Source organism: Crinia signifera, chromosome 2 (genome assembly GCF_055691185.1).
Source record: "Crinia signifera chromosome 2, ASM5569118v1, whole genome shotgun sequence".
Lineage (NCBI taxonomy): Eukaryota > Metazoa > Chordata > Amphibia > Anura > Myobatrachidae > Crinia > Crinia signifera.
Genome location: NC_139218.1, coordinates 105,305,209 through 105,322,357, shown reverse-complemented (window position 1 = coordinate 105,322,357; position 17,149 = coordinate 105,305,209). Strand labels below are relative to the sequence as shown.

General features: G+C 41.1%; 1 protein-coding gene across 1 annotated transcript in view; it reads right to left on the bottom strand.

Moving 5' to 3' along the window:
* ATG3 (autophagy related 3) overlaps positions 1–17,149 on the bottom strand; it is a 31,016-nt gene that overhangs the window by 5,523 nt on the left and 8,344 nt on the right. Inside the window, exons 5-12 of the mRNA XM_083172680.1 lie at positions 15,201–15,271; positions 11,501–11,608; positions 5,387–5,436; positions 4,959–5,034; positions 4,459–4,493; positions 4,147–4,302; positions 1,472–1,599; positions 160–228 (exon numbers count right to left, since the gene is read on the bottom strand). Coding sequence (XP_083028806.1) covers positions 160–228; positions 1,472–1,599; positions 4,147–4,302; positions 4,459–4,493; positions 4,959–5,034; positions 5,387–5,436; positions 11,501–11,608; positions 15,201–15,271 — 693 coding nt within the window. The remainder of the gene's footprint in view (positions 1–159; positions 229–1,471; positions 1,600–4,146; positions 4,303–4,458; positions 4,494–4,958; positions 5,035–5,386; positions 5,437–11,500; positions 11,609–15,200; positions 15,272–17,149) is intronic.

Genomic DNA, 17,149 nt, shown 5'->3' with positions numbered 1-17,149 from the left:
TACTGTATTTGCAGAGTGTGAGGCTGCCAGATCAAGTGCCGGTCGATTGGACATTCATTTTATCTGGTCAGCTCTGGCATTCCACATAGAATATTTCGTCCATGTTATTGGAAAATGATATACAGTACTAAAACACAATCACTGTAATCAAAAGGATACATGTGAACTCCTAACTCTCCTCCGCCTTCTGCAACAGTCTCAATGATTTTCTTCATAACTTCTGCATGCCTACATATAAAAGAAGATAAGGTTACATACATGGTCAATAATATGAAACCCTTCTATATACAACTTAATGAAAAGTATAACAATTGCTTTAGAATAAATATGCAGAGATGGGCCAGAGAGAGTAGCTGGACTAGAGAGCAGGACTAACTAGTCATGGAGATGCTGTCAGTGGGGAGAACCTGTGGTGCAGGGCACTGCGTGAGCTGGTATACCAGGCCAGGAGAACTTGTTGTGGAACTACACATCCCAGCATGCCCTTTCACAGTTGTATCAATCCATTATATAAAAATCTGTGGCAGGGCATGCTGGGATGTGTAGTTCCACAACAGTTGGAGGGCCATGAGTTTGACACCACTGCCCTAAATAGTCGAAACACTTCTAACTGCTGGAATACATTCTTATTTGACACTTTTTTTGTCTGTTATGTATGATTTCACCACTCATGTAATTCACTTAGGTGTCAGTCTGCAGAATTACCATGCAACTTGACAATTGAAAAGGCTGAATCTATATTGATCAACTTTATCCCCTTCAGGCAAATCTTGAGCCATCCTGGGCAGCCCTGGCATACTGCCGGCAGCAGGGGTCAGACATGCTGTAGTAAGTACTAATGCTGTAAAATATCAGCAGATAATGTGTTGGTTAAGGGTCTGAAACATTAGTAGTAGACTGGGGTTTGGGACTCTGCTCATGTCTGTGGCAGACATACTCTGAATTCATGCATCAGAAACACCTTTTCCAGGATGTGATGCTTTATTACAAAATAGTAATGCCCATCTCTTGCTTTGCTTGCACTAAATAGAATGAGGTCATTAACCTGATATGTGTTGTTGCGCGCTGGGAAACCATGTATTATTTGATTTGGGCACCAAAGTATGGTAAAACTGTAAAGGAATGTGTACAGTATCATTGGTTATTGTAACACACAAGGGGCACATGTATTTAGCTTGGCGAAGAGATAAAGCGGAAGGTGATAGCTGATTGGCTGGTGTGTTATCACCTTCCACTTCACCAGGCTTAATACATCTGCCCCTTGTGCGTTACAGTAACCACTATACATCTGCCCCAAGTCTCTGTTCTATTTTGTGATGTTGTTATAGATGATTGGTGTAAATATGGCTTTGGGGGATGTGCGTCACAATGTTTATATGTAAAACGACTAACTGCATTTCTGCTACATTAATTACAAAACCCACCACACCCACAGTAGGTTTTTAGTTTGAGGTTTTCTTGAAAAGAGTACCTGCATGGGTGGACAGAACACATGGCTGGTGGTGGGAGATGCGGATGGTTTTCAATGGTCACGGTTTTCTTCACGTGATCTTGGCTAATGTCTTCATACATGTTTTCTACGGTCAATGGCTGACGTTGCTAGAAATTTCAATATAAACCAAAATAAAAAAGAATAAAAAGATTTAGACCATTGTGAAGCGCTGCAATGGAGTGAATGAATAAAAAGCAGAGGCACTAGCTGCAACATGTTCATTTTCCTCCATCCACGTGCTCTTCCTGGAGTGTTAAGGCGGTATTCAATGTTGGGCTTTATTTCAAGCAGGGGATATATCGCCCGCCATCTATTCAACGCTGCCATTTCCGACAGCATTAAAGGCGGATATTCAACAAAACAGATCCGACTACAACAAGTCGGAACTGTTTTTATTCTTCGAAAACGGCTGTGGATTGTGGAATTCATGGCAGTTTCAACAATCCACAGCCATTTCCTCCTGATACGCCCACTTTTTCACCACTGAACAGACGGGAACATTGAATTTGGATTGTCGAGTTGCAGGCGAGCTGACCGAAAAAAAAAAAGGCCCCAAATTCCAACTGTCCAAATTCCAACTGTCCAAATTGCATACACCCCTTAGATTGTTAATGGGCCATCGCCTATAGTACTTGTGATCACCAAAAACATAATTAGTCAGATTATTATGTCAACATCTGCACTTGTAATGCATGGAATATAAAAATATACAAGTCGCTGAGTTGCCTCCAATGACATGCTAGTTGGAAATCGACAAGATGAAAATGTCCAAATTCCTAGCACAGAATTCACCAACTACTAGTTATGTCAGCCAACCAGTATAAGCTTTAGAGAACTAAAGCCTGCAGGCAATGGGAGACATACTATAAATCAGGGCTAGGCAATGTTTTACCCTCCAGCTGGAACTACATATTCCAGCATGCTTTAACATTTTGCTGTATATGTTAAAACTTTTGCAGGACATGCTGGGATGTGTAGTTCCACAGCAGTTGGAGTGCTGAATTTTGCCTCTACCTGCTGTAATACTGCTACTAATTAAAAAAGTGCACTTTTCCTGCCAGATAAACTATCCTGTTATCAGGTGTTACCACGTAAAATCTGGAATAAGTTTTTGGAAGTGTGCCGACTTTGTTTGGCCATCAGATAACTTTTGGGGGATTTCTTTTGGGGACTGTTCAGACATGCAAAAAAAAAATAAAAAAATCCACTTTAAGCAGAGACTAATGATCGTACACACGGAGCGAGTGAGTCTACATACTGAGTGATTCAGTGGCTTTGAGATCGCTCAGCACACAGCTCTGCACCAGTGATGTGTGCTGAGCGATCTGTCACAGCCAGTGTTTTCTGGAGAGGGAACACTAGCGTTGATCAGATTTATAGATCTAGTCAGGCGATAGTGTCACGCGGGACCGTGCATTGCTAGGGGCCATGCACACTGAGCAATCTGTGCTTCATCTCTAAGCAATCTAGTCAGATCGCTTAGAAATGGGGCTTTAATCACCCCATGTGTATGCCCCATTAAGCTGGATACACGTTAACTTTCCAGTGTTGCAATGTAGTTTTCCGCTAATGCTTTAGCAAGTTTTTATTTTGCAATACAGAGCGACAGGAAGAGTAGAAATAGATTTCCAAAAAGGAAGGTTTTTCTTATTTTGTACCACAGATATAAAGAAGTAAAAAAAGTGACTTGAGCATGCGCCTCATTTCTGCTGCGCTCGGAGGTCACTGCACCCTTAACAGGCAAAACCCTCCTCTCCTTCTCACATTCTTTATCATTAATACTGGCATTGATCAATGTAAACATAAGCCTGGCGGGATTATTGTATTTGCCTATCTATATAATGCCACCAATTTATAGAGTGCTTTACAGAAAAGATTTGTCATGCATAAGTCTATGCCTCAGTGGAGCTTACAGTCTACTAAAGCAAGTATCCAATCACCGGGAGCTATCCAATTAGCCCCGAAAAGCCGATGAGTGCCGCTGCTTATTAGGGATTTTGTTATGCTTGTCTCAGGCAGGCAAAGTAACTGCCCACATGCAAGTATGTTTTCCAGCTGCGGAAAACACACAGGTTTCACATGCTTTTAAAATCAGGCAATCTAATGGGAGTGCCTGTTAAACATTGGTAAAAACTGAAGTTTGTCTCTGTATGTTTTATCGGGATAACTGGATACCCCCCTAAATTTCCTAAAATACAGTGGCACACATCAATTAGCCTACAGTACATGTACATTTTTGGTATAAGGGAAGAAACCCATGCAAATATGGAAAACATGGGGCCCTGGTAGGTAATTGATCTTGTGACCTCAGTGCTGTGAAGCAGTGCTGCTAAGCAAAATGCCATAGCACTGATCAATATATATAGTAACTCAGCAAAACTTCAGGCTAACATTACTACTTCCTGTTTTTTATTGACATTTACTTCCTTGTGCCCCTGAAAAGTCAACATTATAGCCAAATCGCTTCATGATGTTCAAGAACGTGGGAGGTAGAGCTCACCACCCTGCTTCATGTAATGCTGCCTAGAAGTAAACCCTTAAAAAAAAAAAAAAAAACCACCACTCACAACAACTAGAATTAAAGACGTTTACCACATAAATTGGTAACATTCTACATAAAAATGTTAGAACCAGTATTTTTCACTATGATGTACCTCATCGTAACCGAATAACCAAAGTCTTGGTGTTTGGTAATACTTGTCATATGTAATGTAAAGGTCATACGTTCTGGTCTGTAGGATGGCATCTTCACTGCCAACATCAGCTTTTGGTTTGCTGGCCTCTATGATTTTAGTTGTGTCCAAAGTTGCCTAGTTAAATACGGAGAAAAAAATACATGAAAATTCAGCTCGATAGAATGCTTGCATACAACAACAGTGGAGCCCTGTAGTTTGCTTACATATAAATTAAAATGATATAACCCTGGCTGTTAAAATACTTTCAAACTTTGAGATATGGCAGCTTACCTCATCATTTTCCAGCAGTCCACTCTCTTCATAATCTGAAAAATAGAAATATACATACACCTGACAAAGATTATTTATAAAAACATTTCAAACAAAATACATTTCTGTAATTGCTTTGTACGAAGTTAGAACCCAATTATCATGCATTTTTGATATGCCCAACTGTATAAACTAGAAAAGGTCCAACCAACTCCCACCGCTCTGCAAGTTTATTCATTTTTAAATTGAACATTGCCCAGGTTTCCATGTAATTAGCAGTGAACAAAAATTCAAGTACAGTATTCTCAACTATGGCCCTCAATTATATGTGCTTTCCTTAAAGACCCCACTTAAATATGGACTTAATCCATGCAGGATTAAAGAATTACCAGTAACATGCCCTTTGTGGATAATTTTGGGATTATGCAATTGACGCTGTACACATTGATAAAAAAAAGAAAATAATGAAAACACATTTTTAAAACCATTTGAATGTTAAATTGCAGTCCCCAATGATTTACCTTCCATATCTGCGGCTTCACCTTCCTCCTCATCATCATCATTGCATGCCACATTGCTAGCCATTTTCCCAGAGTCCTTATAAAAAGATAAAGGCATGGTGTATGGTTTTAAGTTATTTACAGTGAGGAGCCACCACACAAAGGAACGTCTTTAGTTAAGGGAACTTATTCCAGATTCTGTGGGCTAACGCAGCCATTTAACGCACAAGGAGAAGGAACTATAAATTGAACAGCCCCAGACATTAAAGCCCAAGGTTACTGGCCTTTCCCTGGTGTTGTAAATAACTGCATGCAATTGAATACGGACTTAGAATGCAATTTGGTCTACGTCCATTCAGAGGAAAATATTGTTTAGGGTTGATCACCTATGAGCAATCTGCAATGGCTTTCACATCTACCAGTTGTGTCGGACTATTCCTTCATCTTACCTGTGTCTCAAGAGTTATTTCTTTCACTGCTTCCGTGATGCTGTTGACACCTAATTGACAAACACAAAATGTGATGGCACTGACATAGTACTTTATATAAAAGGACAAAAAACACAACTAAAAGCAGTGACATACAGGTTTAAAAAAAACTAAATGTAATATTCAATGGAGTTGGGTGGGTGGGAAGAGAACTCAAAACAAACATTTGTACCATTCAGATATGGCCCTAAAATTGCCCGGCTGTTCCTGACCCAAACGTGTGGCTCTGCACAGTGTGACATGGTATCAGAGGTCATGCTGCACCCAGTCGCTCCAACGATCATTGTCCTCCATCACACATCCACATAGCACAGTGTGCCTTTTCAATAATTGCAGTGCCATTGATTACTTATCCCTACAATCTCAATACTAAACCAAGCAAATCTTTCATGTCTCCACCATGTACCCATTGGTTTACTGCGTACATCCATTCCCTTTGACCTATGAAATATTGCTGGAATACATTATTTTCTTAATGAAAAACTGTAATTATCTTATCTCCCACTCTAAACCCTATAACCTTCTCCTATCTGGTATTCCCTCACTAGGGCCAGTGCTAGGTTTTGTGGCACCCTAGGCAAAACTTCAGCTTACTACTTACTGCTCCCACTACCACCCACACCAATAACCACTTTCCAGAACCTCAGGTGAAAGTGTGGAGGCAACGTCCTAGAAGAAGAATTGCAACACCTGCCATTTGCATTCAGTTCAACAAGGATTCCTCACTTAGAGACAGCCTTCATTTTGTGATAGTCAGACTCAGGGCGCTTCCCAAATTCTGGAGCCCATAGGCAACCATCTAAAGCTACCAAATGGTAAAGGCAGCCCTGTCCCTCACCCATTTGCCCCACTACAAGCCTTCTGCCCACTTTTCCAAATTCTGCAGAAAGACCGACCTTCCAAGTCATCATCAACACACCACTAACATTTTCTCCAGAATCCAATTTTGAATACACACCCTCCTAACATACACTTTATACAAACCTCATTGTTCAAATGCTCAGATTTACTGTACTTCTAAACTGCACCTAGCCTTGTCTGATAACCATGGCTTTCTGGATCACGCATGATCACTCTTCCATACAGATTTTTGCAAAGGATAATGGACTGCATATAACCAGCCTTTTCATTGGCCTTCAAATCCTTAGACCAGTGGTTCTCAAACTTTTTGAATCATGGCACCCTAAAGTATCAGAATATTTTTCACGGCACCCCTAGGCCAAAAGTTGGTTACTAATTTCAGGAAAAATATTAAATTAGTTGTGATTTACATGTTTTGGTGAATCATGTTTCTCACCACACTTATGTGGCGATTTACATGATTCACTTCTGTTTACCCACATATTCTTAATTGGAAGCCACAAGCACTGATTTTGCCTATTTCATGGCCGTAAATAACTTGAACTGATTCTGGACCACCAACCTGAGGCACCCCTGCAAGTGCTCCAAGGCACCCCAGGGAGCCTAGGTGAACAGTTGAAGAACCACTGCCTTAGACCTACATTTCTGTACATATCATATGTATAAAATGTAGGGGTGTGCACCGGCTGCGTTTTGGGTTCAGATTACTTTCAGGTTTTGGGTTCTACTGGGTTTTGACAAAACACCTCAACATTTTTAATTTTAAAAAGCATAAAAAACAGAATTTTTTTTTTGCTCCTACACTATTAACCTCAATAACGTTATTTTCCACTCATTTTCAGTCTATTCTGAACACCAAAAGGTTGCACCGAGGTAGCTGGATAACTTTGCCAAGCCACACAAGTGTGCGACACAAACATGTGGCTCATCTAGGAGTGGCACTGCAGTGGCAGACAGGATGGCAGTTTGAAAAACTAGGCACCAAAAAGCATCAGTTTAACACCAAATAAGCCCCCTATCTGGCACAATATGTGTAGCCAAGGAGCAGTGGGTGATTCATGCAGCACTGAGGATCTGCTACGAGCTTACCAACAGAACGGGAGTGTCAGGGTTTGAGTATTTTGTGGGTCCATCTGCAGGACTGGAGTTAGCGGGCTTCTGTCAGTTGGTGGTAGGAAGGAGGCATGACGAATAAGTCTTTCGCATAGGAAGGGCTTAGGCTGGGAACCCTGGGTAACAAGGCTAGGCCGAGGGCTATCGAAGAAGACAAGAAGTGCCGAGGCAGTCAAACTTGAAGAAGATGAAAATGAGGAGAGCGGATTGGTCCACAGAGTTTGGACCAGACCAGGAGACGACAAGGGTGAGCGAAGGCCGTAAGGGCTGGTGGAATCAGCACTGCAGGTAGTAGTGCTGAAAGTCACAAGAACACTGTAGCCCAGGGGTGGCCAAACCTGTCCTCAAGATCTACCAACGGTGCATGTTTTCCAGGCAACCTGTGGATCTATAGAAGGAATGAAGGCAGCAGGTTTTAAAATGTGACAGTTAGTAATGACTACAGCTGTGCAGCAGCTAGGTAACCTGGAAAACGTGGACCGTTGGTAGATATCGAGTACCGGTTTGGCCACCCCTGCTGTAGCCGGTAGTCGTGACCGGAGGGCGGCTGCAGGAACAAGGAGGATGGAAGCATGTGGTACAGGTAGAGCACAGGTGCTGGAAGCACAGGATGCCCTGGTGCAGATAACAAGTGGTACTCAGGAGCAGGTAAAGCACAGGTGCCGGAAGCACGGGATGCACAGCTGCAGGTGACTGGTGGAGCACAGGTGCAGGCGACTGGTGGAATTATATACAGCAGTAGGTAGGCAGTGGCAACAGCAGACTGGAATTATATACTGTAGTGGGTAGGTACTGGTAGGCAGGGCAGCATACTAGAATTACATATATAGGTAGATAGTGGTACTGGTACACACCAGCAGACTGGAATTTATTACAGCAGTAGGTAATAGGTAGGCACTGGCAGTGGCACCAGCGGACTGGAATAATACACAGTAGGTAGGTAGGTAGGTACTGGCAGCACCAGTGGACTATACAGCAGAGGCAGGCCCCAGCACAGAGGAGGAGAGACCGTACACAGCAGAAGAACACAGTCGTCCTTGCTATGGCATATCTCTCAACATGACCCATGCTAGGAGGGACACATTGCTCTGCTTCTGGACTTTCCTCTTAATGTATGATTGTCATCACCTATGTTGAACAGGTTTACTAATAAGAAAGGTGTTTCACCACAGGTGACAGCAATCATACATTAAGAGGAAAGTCCAGGAGCAGAGCAATGTGTCCCTCTTGGAGAGGGTCATGTTGGGAGGTATGCTATGGAGATCCCACTGAGCAGAGAGGAGACAGTACACAGCAGCAGCACATCCTTTCCCACTCTGCTCCAAGATGGCGCAATTTAAGGGATTCCGGATCTCGCGAGAATCCGACATCGGGCGATGAGGTTTTGCCTGCGCACCCGGATCACAGTCAGACGGGAAGCTCAGAGAGCCGCTCGGATGACTACCGTTAGTGCGGGCTCGGATCTGGGAAATCTGAGACTGCACAGCTCTAATAAAATGATAATTTATAAGGGCATCTTTTTAGTGTTCTTTAGCAAAGCTTATACATAAAAGAAATAAAATATATGCCACATCGTGGAGCGAGGCATTCTGCAAACACACACACGTGTGTAAATTGTAGGTGGAAATTTTGTAATTTTTTTTTTTATAGGTTTTAATTTGCACAAAAAGGGGATAAATTTGACAAAAACATTCAGTTAGTAAAATAATTTGATATGCTCAATTAACACTAGTTAACAGGGGGATAATGTTTTTTAAAATGTATTATCAGCATACCTAATGTGCATTAGGGACAGCCCACGATTAATGCTCGGCGTGGCTGTCTCCTTCAATCCCCACAGAAATTAGCAACACAATGTATTAACAGCCTCCTAGGCATTAAGCCGCCCGGCCACTTCACCAGCTAGCCTTGTTCTATTACCAATGCAGGGCCAACGCTAGCCTTGCTGCTGGCTCCGAGCTGTGCTCGAGATCTCGCGCATGCCCAGAGAGCTGGCCCGGGGAGAGTGGAAGCTGTTTATTACAAGGCGCATGCGCAGGGCTGCAGATAGGGCGAGCCGTGAAAGCAGAACATAATGGGCGGTATTCAATGAGCCTGATTCGCCATGTTTTTATGGCGAATTTGTGCTGTTTGGCGAATTTTTGACTAAAACGGTGAATCACCCTATTCAATGACCAGATGGCGAATACATTTGAAGGTTTTTTTCGCCATGATTCACCAAGTAGCAATCGCTATCTTTTTATGGTGAAGTGGAATGTGAACTTTTAAAATAAAGTGTTTTGTTTTTTACATTTGGTGTCAAAAAAATCAGGAATTTTATTCTGAGGAGGGGCATGTTATTTTTATTCATGTGCTGTAAGCACATGAATATATATTTAATTTTAAAAAAATATATATTTTTTTTTTACACTGACCAGCCAGCAGGGGGCGCCGGAGCCGAGCCGCTCATTAGATATTCATATATTCACTTCACCCGATCATTACATATTCATGATCGGGTGTAGTGAATATGCCCGGTCCCCTGCTGGCACCCCCGGGGGGCAGCCTGTGCTGCCTGGCACCCGGGGAGCCCACCTCCCCCCCACAAACGTTGTGGGGCAGGCAGGGAGACTTCCATCTCCCTGCCTGCCACCGTCCTCAGGCTCCCTGCGGCGTTCGCCGCAGGAGCTCATATTCGCCGGTCAGGGGCAGCGAGCCCCTGACTCGTTGAATACCGGAGCCGGCGAGGCTCCGGAACGCGGCGACCCATGGCGAATGTGCAGCGAATCCTAAACAGGATTCGCTGCACATCGCCGGTATTCACATTGAATACCGCCCAATGACTCTCCTTATTGGCTGCATAGGGGTTAATACATTAGGCTGTTACAGGTGCTTGCTTCTCCTTATTATGCAGGAGAAGCGGGACCCATTATTTTTAAAGTGTTATTACCATATTAATACATCTGCCCCACAGGATTTTTTTTTTTTTTTTAGGTGGTTAGTTATGTATTCAGATACATTTGGCTAGCACGCTCCTCTGATTTATGAAGAACCCGCATGCTCCATATCCCATTCTCTACTCCAGTGGTTCCCAAACAGTGTGCCGTGGCAGTGCCGCGGAGCCCTTGCAGGGGTGCTCTGGATTGGTGGTCCAGGACCAATTCAAAGTATTTATGGTCAATGTAATAGGCAAAACCAGTGCTTGTGGCTTCCAATCATAGTCTATGTGGACAAATGGTAGTGAATCCTGTCATTCCCCACATAACTGACCCTAAGGATGTCATATAAAACTTTTTTTTAACTAAAGTGCTCAATAAGAAACTTTTGGCCTAGGGGTGCCAAGAAAAAAAATTCCGTGATTCGAAAAAGTTTGGAAACCACTGCTTACGACACACACGAGCTTCCCCACACAGTTCGAGAGACCCAGACTTTAGAATCATTCAAACAGACTATAGACTTTGTTTACTCAAGCAATTCCATAGTTCCTTTAAGTATAGTTTCTGCAAAGCTTTTCTGTACTTCATTGTTCCTGTACTGTATTACACTCAGTTCGTTAAGCGCCTTGAGTCCTATCGGAGAAAGCACGCTATATAAATAAAAGTATTATTATATTACTACTACTTTGGGCTTATTTGAAATTATGCAAATAGAAAATTAATCAATTTAAATAGGATAGGTTTCATTAGATTAATTACAATTGACTGCTAAAAGCTGTTATTTTGTGGTTACCGCACATAATTGCTCTTGGAACCAATTGATAAATGACAATGAACAAGACCAAGAGAAACTTTGACTGTCAAAATTGACAGCAAATGGACTTTCTGTCTAAAGTATTACTTTCAAGTCAATATCTTTCAACAGAAGTAATTACCCGTTATAGAGTTTACATGTTCACTTTACACAAGTGTATGAGTACACAGCCAAAGCCAACATGTTTTATTAATTAATTTCGCTTACTGGAAAATAGAGGTCAAGTGTTTCCCTAATGGTTTCATATTACTGCCTGGGAAGTCTGTCTTCAAAGCTACATAGGATTTTTACATTAGGTCTTCAGATTCCAGTTGAAACACTGAAACAAAAAGATGCAAAATAAAAAAAATAAACTCCAAAAGCACAAAATACCCGAATGATGAAATGTATCAACCCATCCTCCATCTCCATCATCCTCCTCTATAATGGCTTCTTGCTCATCTGAGTACTCCATTTGTTTACATCTTTTGTAGCATGGAACTAAAAGAAAAAATTACAATTGATTTTAAGTATACAATTTACAATGAAGTCAAATTACAATGAAGTCAAAGTGACTAATATTTAAGTGTTGCATGCCATGTATATCGAAACCTTATCCAAAATGCTTAGGACCAGAAGTATTTCGAAAATCAGATTCTACAGTATTTTGGAATATTTGCATACCATAAAGAGGTATTTTGGGGATTGTACCGAATTCTAAACACAAAATGCATTAATGTTTAATATATTTATTATCAGTTTCTTATATAGTGCACACATTCCGCAGCGCTTTACAGAGTATAGTTGAACATTCACATCAGTACCTGCCCCAGTGGAGCTTACAATCTATATCCCCTACCACAGTGGTAGCCAACTCCAGTCCTCGAGAGCTACCAACAGTTAACGTTTTCCAGGTCTCCTCACAGAATCACAAGGGAAATAATTAGCTCCACCTGTGGATCTTTTAAAATGTGTCAGTTAGTAATGAGTGCACCTGTACACTAGGAGATCAAGATCTTGCCTTCTCATCTGCCAAATATCAGTCGTCAGAACCTAATGTCATCTGGAAAAAAACACTTTGTTTTCTACCCACTTTGCTCACAAATGGAGAGGTTTTCTAAACGTTAAAATGGGTGATGTGCCCATGAGGACAACGCACACTTGTGGTTCCGTGATGGAATGTGGCAAATAACTACAACTACACAAAAATGAAAATAAGAAGAGGCTGCTCTGAAAAGCTACAATATCCAAGAGGTGACCTGGCAGCTTGTAGTAGCACTAAAAGGATGCTGGGATTAGGGACATTAGCAAGCACCTCTTACACAGTGCATTAGTCGAGCAATGTTAGGACTTCCCAAAATGCTGCTTTTACTTATGTTAAAGAACAAACCTTTTGCAAATTCTCAAGTTGATTTAAGTGGTTTTCTGCTAGAGATTAAAAGCATCTCAGCGGAAAGTCCTTTTCACAATGCTCCATTCAGCAGCTATATACAGTACAGCCTATTTCATAACCTTGCAACCCACTCAATACTCCATCAAATAAAGACTCTTAGGAGGTGAGTCATTTGAGTTTTTTGGAGACGATAATTAATGGGTGACCAACTGAGCTATTCAATTGTTTTGTGTGCTCATTAGTACATTTACTAAAGCAGAGATGCTGTGGTGTTGCGCATAGCAACCAGATACAGAATCTATGATTTTATAGCCTGCAACAATGCAGTCGTGTTTGCAGCATATATTTTTGTATTTAGTAATGGGCAATTTAGGCAGCAATGCTTCCAATTGAACCAAATGCTACTGTCTGTGTTAGTTTTTTTTTGGTTGTTTCACTGTAAAAATCAATAAAAAAATACTTCATTTAAAAAATAAATAAATACATACATACTCAATCGAATTAAGTATTTCAGTCTTCTCAGCAACGCGTCTACATCTCTCATCAAATATCATATTCTTATGGAGCCCACACACAGGGCATTTGCTAAACGATCTCACTAGATTGCTTAGAAAATGCCCCCACATCACTCCGTGTGTAGAGGCGATAGTGATGCACGGCCCGCGCATAGCTATCGCCCGGCGATTAACATGCAGCATGCTGGATAAATCTAGTAAAATCGGCAGTGTTCTCACCTGAGAACACTGACCCTGACAGAATGATCAGCACACAGTGCTAGCACATTGCTGAGTGCTCATTGATCTTGCTGAGCGTTCTAGCTCATAAAGGGTTTTTATAATGTTCCTCCAATTGCTTTTACAGATTGTTATGGTTTTATCCTTGGCTGCTCTGTGCCTGTGTCCCCGGGAGCCCTGCTTCTGCCCCACAGTGTCCGGCGCAGACAGGGAGTCTTCCATCTCCCTGCCTGCTGCCGTCCCCGGGTTAAAATTCGCCGTCAGGGGCAGCGAGCCCCTGCAGCATTGAATATGGCGACAGGGAGGGCTGGCAGCAAATGCTCCAGCCCTCCGGAACACGGCAACTGTGCAGCGAATCCTAAACAGGATTCGCTGCACATCGCGATTATTCACATTGAATACTGCCCAAAGGGGTAAAGTTCAGGGGGACCAATAATGTTGAGCTTCTTCTTCAGCTAGACATACACTACATAATTATCTGGCCAGTTGAAATTAAAATATCGTAAAAGATTAGAGAAAATTACAAAAATTGATAATTTGCTCTGAAACGGTCATTCACAAAATTTGGATAAATCCTTGATCTGACAGTTTTGTCCCAAAAACACACACACAAAAAAAAAAAAACCACCGTCAGTTTGCCAGAAAACACAAGCGTAACACAAATAATGTGTCATAAGTTAGTCAGATAAAATAAAAATGGAACTTTTTGGCTCCAACATAAAATGCTATCTGTGGAAGCAAGCTAGCACTGCTCTACCCTCAGCAAATGCCATCGAGTGGCAGCATTGAGTTGTGGAGAACACTTCCACAGTGGGAACTGGGCTTTTTTTTTTTTTTTTTTAATAAAGCTAAAGCTGAGGGACCAATAGATGGTGCAAAATACAGGGATATACTCAAAGACAACCAGCTGCAGTCTGCTACAAAAAATAAAATCTTGGGATATAGGTCAACTTTCGGCGTGACGGAACAAGGTGGAAGAAACACTGGTGTGACTACACAACATAAAGATGAATGTTTTACAATAACCAACTCAATGTTTGGAAAAAGGGTCATTAATAATATAGAAAAATTACTTCTCAGGGTTGGTTTGAATAGGTTTCCAAGAGTATGTAGTCTGATTAACATCGCTCTATAATTAAACACAATATTTATACACCAAAAAAAGTGTGACTTTAAGCCACCTTTGCAAAGGCTACATAAAGCAAAGCACATTCCTCTACACAGATACAGTACTCATAAATCTAGCCTCTACACACCTCAAGAGTGAGTGGACAGGTCCAATGTAACTGCTAGCGTAGGATGTCTTTTTCTGATGAAAATGCACCCCCATTGCAACTGGAGAATGTGCGGATTAATTTGATATATGAAGCTCCTAGGAACATGTCATGGAAATATGCCTTGGCCTTCGTATACAAATTTAGAAACTCAGTTGAGCACAGATATACAAGTGTTGCCTACTAAATTAATCTGCACAGTCTCGGTGCTTCCTAATCACATTGCATAGCGAAGAAGCAGCATTTTTGGCCAAAAAGATGCAAAAGATACCTGATGTTAGAGAAGCCTCACAAGACCTGGCAAACAAAGAGGGTCTGTTTGGCAGGACTGCAACAATAATGCATGAGGACACATCAGTAAAATAATATTTTCATTAACATGCATTTTAATTACTACCTAAAAGTTAGCAGTTACTAGACTATATACTCCTTCTCTATAGGGACTTTTGGTTGTTTTAGAACCCCGGATGTGAGAAGGGAACATGGGGGGCAGGGTCACCAATAAGAAGTTGGAAAGATGGACATATTGCCACTGAAACCATTTTAAAAGTTGTGTAAATCAAATATGGTGAATACATTTTTTAAATAATGCAATAGAAAAAACATTGTCAATTTTTTATATTTATTTTAAGCATCATTTATTTCTACAGAGTAAATTTAACATTAACACAGTTATAATGATATGACTTTACCATTCTTTGTCAACAGAAACTGTTTTCCATTAGGCAGATAAGGTTTAATTTTTGACTCCTCACCAGCTGCCCTAAATAAGGTTAAAAAAAGAAAACAGAAAGTAAGTATGTAAAACATGGGATGAAATGAAAGAAGAGAATATAGCAGCAGTAGCACAATATGTGGAAGTAGCCTTATGTCAAGAAATCATTGTTTACAACACTCAGGAAATGTAAAAGAAAAAAAAAAAAGGAATTACTTGTAAAATTACAATTTTACTATGGTTTTTACAACAATAGGTTTTCCTCAACAAGAGACACAATAGTTAGGCCACTTGGCCTATGTGTCATTCATCTAGGTTTCGTCCAAGTCATTTCAAAATATGTTAAAATTCACAGTAGATATGACCAAAAACAATTTAATAAAACTGAAAACAAAATTGTTAAGAAATTTAGCATATACAATCTCACAAAACATGTTTTTGCAGTTAACTGAACATTTACTAAAAAGCAGTTTGGGCTGAATTCAAACATTTTTGAGTAGAAAACACTTTGGACTTGGGTCCTGACTCACAGTTGCGAGCAACTCCATCTGTCTATAGATATCGCAATCTTTAGTGGAGTACATGTGTCAGGGCCTGTATATGCAAATTCAGGCAATTAAGATTTATTGTAATTTACCAAGGCTATTTGAATTCCCACAAAAGTTGGGTGTTACTGGAAGGCGATGGTGCAACTTTACATAAAAGGAGTTCTGTAGGTGTGATGATGTAAATCTAGGCTATTAGGAAGGGAGCACATGCAAAGAGCCAATTGTTCTAAATAACATCTCCTGCAGCAAGGAAAGGGTTAATGGAAGTGCACATTGCTGCCAAGGACAACGACTGCTTTAACCAGCAGAAGGAAGTGGGTGTTGTGGACACATGATCGTAGAGCACAGCCTGAGGCACTTTTTTGAGGGTCATGTAATTGAGATATAAGTGAGGTAATTTTCTATGAGATGTTGTTGTTGACTTGCAGTAGCCGTTTGAAATAAGTGGCTGAGCAGTTGCAACGAATAAAAATGGATTCTATGCAGAATTACACAAATTGAAATAGATTCCATTCCACATGGATCCTTTTTGGCCCTATGCGAATGAGGAAGTCATTGCTGCCATCAATGAGTATTTTGCAAGCTTTAAGACACCCTTTTATAATGTTATTAACCCACGGAAAATTTGCTGAACCAAGTGTATTGCCCTCGAGGGAGATTATGTGCTTTTTTATTTTTTATTTTTTTTTTTAACCACACTTCTCAAATGAACCTCATACTCTGAAGGGCCACATTTGATAAGATGTCTACTTATTGATGTTATGTTTGATGAAATTCAAGAAAAATGTTATTTAAAACGAAGCATTAAGAGTCAATTGTTTAGGACCGGTGCCATCATTACTATTGAACTTTTTTGGAGGGTTTCCGATTCCTCCATCTTTTGGCACAGAACACTTGATGTAACAGGTTCCCTAGTGACTGGGTGCTAATCATTCCTCTCCACATTGTGTAAAGTACTGTATCCAGAATAGATACAAGACTGGATTAGTACTTTAATGTTCAGCAGCATTCCAAGTAAATCAATTTTTCAGGGCACTTATGGAGCTGTGGGACGTTTGATAAAAAGGTTTCTTACAGGGTTCCCCTGTTTCTGTAGATTATTATTCACTTACAGATTATCATTCACCACTTTGACATAGCTTTAGAGGAAAGGGAGCTGCAATCTCTGCGATTGTGGTTTCTTATTTATCTGTGTAGCAACATCACTCTTGATAGTGCTAGGAGTTAAACGATGGAGAATCAGCTGCTTGAGGGGGGGGGGGGGGGGGGGAGTGGAATATGGTCCAGACAGTCGTTAGCCTGACGTTGGGATCCCGACTGGCTGGACTCAGACAGCGTGGTAAACGCAACAAAGCCTCTTGCGGGCTCACCTATTCTA